Raw genomic sequence first — 6,000 nt, 5'->3', positions numbered from 1 at the left:
GCTAAAAGTGATTCGCGAACGCGTTCGGAGCTGTTCAGAGTCATATTGTGTTTTTGGGGAAAAAAAAGCTGCTTCCCCTCCGAGATTTATGGTTTCCAAGGGTTTTTGACTACTAGCTAGTAGTTTACTGTCGATTTGATGGTTATACAAATAATTTGTCTGTCAAAATCATAATAAATCACACCTTGCTCGGTTACTCGCGAGTAAACGTTCCCGAGCTTGTTAATATTTCTTTTGACATGTTCTCCCGAGAAGACGGGTGCGGACTTACTCACACCTAACCAGTTCCCGAGTCTGTGATGTTTGTTATGCGTTGGTATACACTCGTGAGCTGCTTCGTGATGCGAACTTTCCCACCACTGGAAGAAAGCGTGCATTCCAAAGAAATTTTTTTTGCCACGTTTAGCGATAAACCAATTTTTTGAAGGAAGTTATGAATTCAGAGATTCACCCTTCCTGGTTGCAATCATTTTCAGTGAATATTCATAATTGACTTTATAAAGGTTTTTTTATTCAAGAATTTACTACTACTAGCACTAAGAAGCACTGTTTTTTCAGGTATCTAGTATCTGTCAGGCAAAAAATGTGTACGCACAGCTCGAGAGTACAATTTGCACTTCTCCATAAACATTAAGATGATTATAAAATAAAGCCAAACTTCAAACGCCGAACGGTTGTTGGGCTCTCTAGATCTGTGAGCTGGAAAATTAGAAGTTTGTCTCTGTTTTATAATCACCTTAACTTGAGCTAGACCACAAATTGAGGTGTTTTGAACTCCAATTTTGCCCATTAGGGTAAATTGCCAATTATTGCACAGGCTAAAAATCGAAGCAATTATTGCACACCCATAAGGAATACACGGGCTGTGCAATATTTGGCGTGTTTTTAGCCTTGCAATAATTGGCAATCTACGCTATTTACGCAAGGAAAAATATGTGAGTGTTCTTCATAATCATACAAAAAGCTGATGATGGGTTCACGCGTAGACGGTGTCAAAAATAGTTGTTAGTTAACAAATTTATGAATAATACATTTGAGGTCATTCGATTGATATGCAATTATTATTTGTATCCTTCAATGCCAATCATGAAATGATAAGCATTATATTTTATTCGATGTCAATAACTCCAAAGTTTTGCCTAACCAAGCATTCCACCAGCCTTTTTGACCTCCATTTGAATTTTGACACAGCTTTCTCCCTGAAAACATTAATAAGATGAACAAAATCTCATAGTCAATTCTCGAATCAATCACTCACCGAGTCGTGCTTAATGTGACAGTCAACCATAATTTGACCCTCAGCCATCATCAGGTGTTTCTTGTACTTTTCCAAACTGTACTCTTGACTTTCATCCGTTTTGATCTCCTGAGCTGCCACTGGACATTCGTCCGGCACGCCAAACATGGTCATAATTTCGGCGGCTTCCTTGTTGTTCTTGGAGTCCTCCATCATATTGCACAGATCCATTTTCTCCTGCACTACCGGAATGCCATTTTTCAACACCTTCACCGTCATCTAATTTAAATGGATTTATTAGTTACTAAGAAACGTACAATTTTCAGCTAGAAATCTTACTTCCGCATCTTTGAAACCCGTTGTGGTCACGGTAGACTTGGACTTGACTTTGCAGTCTTCCGTTAGCGTCACTTCAGATTTTGGATCGATCGTAATAACACTTCCCTGGCAATTCTCGATTTTGTGCACTATTAGCTCGTAACCATTATTCTGAAAATTAAATGTTACACCGAATTTGTATACTTTGGAATATTCTGTAGCAAAACTTACACAAGCATTGACCACTAAAATGCTTCCAAGCAAAAGTAGTCCCACAAGGTTTAGATTTCCTGCAACCATTTTCGACTTGGTTGAACTAGACGACCAATTCTCTTGTTTTAGCGAAATAATTGCAAAGCACTGTCCAATAGTCTCTTTTATAGCGGTAAAACGAATCCACAATATCAATGTTTTCGCATCACTTAACGAGACTAATAAAGTGAAACAGTTTCCGGTTTTAACGATATCAGTGTCATTCTGATCATGCAAAGGTTGACCACACTCCAGTGTGGTGTTACATATTCTAATGTGAAAGTAATAACAATTAAACAATCGTTGAACTATTCATTGATCTTGTTTGTTCGTTGCAATATTTGAGCTTCGATAGCATCAGCTTTTGGTAGAGTAGCAAACAAATTCGATACCGCACCAGCTCGAGTTCCCAATCCAGTTCAGTAATCAGCTTATGTAGTTGTTTCTACATCATCGCACCATTGCTATACATCGAGAAGCTCTCCCATTTCCGTGGCATCTGTTCAATGCTATCGACATGGAACACGTTTCCGTGCCGCTGCCATCAGCGAACCAGTAAAGAGATTGCGCGCGTGTGCCGCTGTAATCGATGTACGATGTCTTATTGGAAAGGTTCATTCAAAGCTTGCATGCAAGGGAAGCTTGAGCGTTGTAGAATAAGTTTGAAAAAGGGTGGGTGTACCTATCGTTAGTAAGCAAGCGCATATAATTTGGCATTTAGCTGTTCACCACTGTTATAGTTTAAAGAGAAGTAAGAATAAACTTATGACATATCTTGTTAATATATTTAAAATATGTGCTACTGTTGTATACTTACTCTTCATAAGGTAGTTAGTGGAAGTAGTTTAAGATGCCACTTCAAGGATTGAATTCCTTTACGATGATAGAATTCACCAATTCCAATCATTCATTGTGCTAACCGTTATCATACAATATTTTTAAGCTGCCATTATGAAAACTTCCCCTGACCTATTGCTTGGGCGTACAAAGGGGCATTGTCAAACTCACTGAATAGGGATTTCTCCAATGTTAGTTCTCAAAAACCTTACCAGATATTAACCGAAGTTTACATCAAGAATCCACGTCGTATCTTGTATAGAATATATCAAAAAATATTTATGAAAATCCTCTACTTTCTGCAAAGAGTCCTGCAAGCACAACTACTATTAAAAATTAAGCCATCTAATTAATTTCAATTCTTTCTAGGAGATCCTTAAAGCGTTTCTTTTCTTTTTTGTTAATGAATTATTCGAAGGGATCTTCGAAACTACAATGGTATTTCCAGGAACTTCTCATGAAATATGTACCGTAAAATGGGGTGTTAAGGACTCGTGGGGATTTAAGGGATTGAACTTCTCAATCAAGTTCGACAAATCACAGAAACCTCGAAAATCGATATATAAGTCATCTGAAATACTCGATTTGTTCAGAGGATTGTGAACTGCATTATGTAATAGGAGCTGTCTATTAATATGAAGTATTGTGGTTTCTAGAATTTGAAAACCTTTCAAAACATTTTTGTTCGAATTTTATGGGCTAAATACATTTATCTACAAAACCATGAAATATATTTGAGAAAAATTCGCGAGTAAGGTAGAAGATAAGGAAATTTAATTGAGATCATAGTACAGACAAAAACTTCATAAAATTATGTCTGTGTTTCAATTTTCAGAAACTTTTATGAAAAAAGTCTCGTTTTGAAAATAAGTGGGGTGTTGAGGAATTATCTATTTTAACTTTTCTAAGTAACTAAACTCATTAAATTTATGCCGTAATATATTTCAATATAGTTTTGAGTCGTTCCGTCAAGTTGAACTACAATGTAAAGCTAAGGGATCTATTTAGTAAGTCACTAAATATCTCCAAAAATGACTTATTTCAAAATTTGGTTCAATTGGTAGGAAAATCTAAATAAAAACTGATTAATGCGAATATGGTTATTTTATGATAATATTTTCATAAGTTGTTCCATCACATTGGGGAAAAGTTTGCATATAGGAATGATTATCTTATTTGAAATGGTTTTGGAGCTATTAATCCTTTTAAGTTTTGAGATTTATTGGCGTAATTTCGGTCCAGTGTTGTTCAGACTCATTTCCCCGAAAATAACATTTTCCGAACTACGAAGCCACGAACTACTACAGCCATGCTCTATCCTCCTAAGATAGAAAAGCAGATGGTTAAGCTTGAGTACTGCACACAAAATCGATCAATTTTGATCCCGGAGGTTTCGGTGAAATGAAATGAGTGAGTGAGTGAGTGCGAATCATTTCACCGAAACTTGAATTGCGGCCCACCGAGATCGAAACTGTCGGATCCCATGTGCAACACTCAAGCCCAACCACCTCCCCCTCCATCTCACAGTTATAACAGTTCATGGCTTCACAATTCGAATTTCGGGGAAATGAGTCTGGTCAACACTGTTTCGGTCCACGGGTTACATTAATAAACAATCGTTTTGATTAAAGCCGACGTTTCGAGCATTTATTTGCTCATCTTCAGGGCAAACTACAATTTACAAAAATATATACTATTTGTTGGGTCAAGTCCGAAACATCAATTAATACTACTTACATCATTGATTTGTTTTTAGGTCAAGTGGGTTTGGACAAACATTGATTAAACGGCTAACAACATTACACTGCAATTACAAATAAATTTCGGACATAATAACTTAACTCACATAATTTTAATTTGAACGGAGCGCAAACTTACATAGCTTTCACCAGAGCACATCTAAAAAGGTTTGACCAAAATTACGCCACTAAATCTCAAAATCAGTCTAGACGGTCGATATTCCATCAAATTTTTTTAAGTATTACCTAGGTCCTAGAAAAACAATTATAGTATAAGGTTATTTCCGAGCTTTTTTTGGAAAATATATAGTGTGCGGTATAGTGTGAGCGATTCCACTATGTATTGGAAACTTTTCGTAAGGATTTTTCAAGATCATGCCACTGAGTGTTACATGCAAATCCGTTATTTGGTGTGGTGCTTTATTTAAAAGGCAAATTGGACACTTACCCTATTCACACTTAAAGCTTGTTGAAATTTTCCATCTTTTGACAAATCATGACAAGATTGCTCTGCACTGTTCTAGAATCCGAATACTGCATATAAGTATAAAAATCTTTTCAAGACAATTGTGCGATGCACTGATAGCTTGCTTGAAAATAGAATCAATAGGTATGAGAGATTTAGCAGTTAAAATAAAATGATTTGCGTTTTCAGGAGTTCCAACTTGAAATATATTGAAGTAATATCATCTTTAGATTTAACAAGACCTTTAGAGTTGAAGGGACACATCAACGATGTTGACCAAAATAATATTTTTTTGCTGTTGGCAAAATATAGTTTTATATACAAAGCTGAAATTCCTTAACACCCCATTTTGCATTTTCGTGAAAAATCACACATTTTTATGATTATCTCCGAAATCTGCCATAGGATCGTCTTCATTGTAATTGGCTTTTGATTTACACGCCGGGAGAATGGTAGGACTGTATTTTGTTCAATTATTGGCATACTAGAAGTTGCTCGAATTTTTTTTCATCCCTTAACACCCCATTTTACGGTATATGCAATGGTCATGGGCGTAGCCAGAGGGGGGCTGGGAGGGGCCGTTAACCTCCCTCTGGCCAACAAATAAAAAAAATAACTTGATTATCCATTGTTTTTATTTTTCGAAGAATTTTTTCAGCATTTATATTTAAAAATGACCTATGTACACAAGTATATAAAATTGTGTTGGTATACCAATATTTTTGTGAATGCATCTTTGGAATCTTGCCAGGATTTTTTTATCACACAAGCAATACCCAACTTCTATAATTGCATTTTCAGGATTTTTCCCTGTATATTTATTCTAGCATTTCTTCTCCAATTCTTCTAGAAATAACTCTAGATATTAAATAAAAAGATCCTCTTGCAATTGCTGCAGTATTTCTTCAAGGCAATTCTTTAGGATTCCATCACTGGTTTTTTAAGTAATTTATCCTGCAATTCATTTTGCAGTTCTCGCGAGCACTTCTTAAACAGTTTTCCGAAAATTTTATAGCAACTTCTAATAATTCCTTAGCTTAGCTTAGCTTAGCTTAGACTGACTACACATATCAATGGTTGCTATTCCGTGATTGACCGAAGTCAGTGAAAATGCACAAAGAATCAACTAGAAGTTCGGCTGGGATTGGCCA

The 6,000-nt window shown here is 36.0% G+C and overlaps 1 protein-coding gene across 1 annotated transcript; it reads right to left on the bottom strand.

Annotated features, from left to right (window-relative positions):
* Positions 1–890: 890 nt before the first annotated feature.
* Positions 891–1,905, bottom strand: LOC5563775. The gene is made up of 4 exons (XM_001648004.2): positions 1,787–1,905; positions 1,577–1,726; positions 1,259–1,516; positions 891–1,199 (listed from the first exon to the last, which is right to left on the bottom strand). Exons 1-4 carry the CDS (start codon positions 1,853–1,855, stop codon positions 1,140–1,142), a joined length of 537 nt encoding a protein of 178 aa, XP_001648054.1. The 5' UTR covers positions 1,856–1,905; the 3' UTR covers positions 891–1,139.
* Positions 1,906–6,000: the final 4,095 nt, after the last annotated feature.

Source organism: Aedes aegypti, chromosome 2 (assembly GCF_002204515.2).
Source record: "Aedes aegypti strain LVP_AGWG chromosome 2, AaegL5.0 Primary Assembly, whole genome shotgun sequence".
Lineage (NCBI taxonomy): Eukaryota > Metazoa > Arthropoda > Insecta > Diptera > Culicidae > Aedes > Aedes aegypti.
The sequence above is the reverse complement of the archived record's forward strand: the minus strand, read 5'-3'. Positions and strand labels throughout refer to the sequence as shown.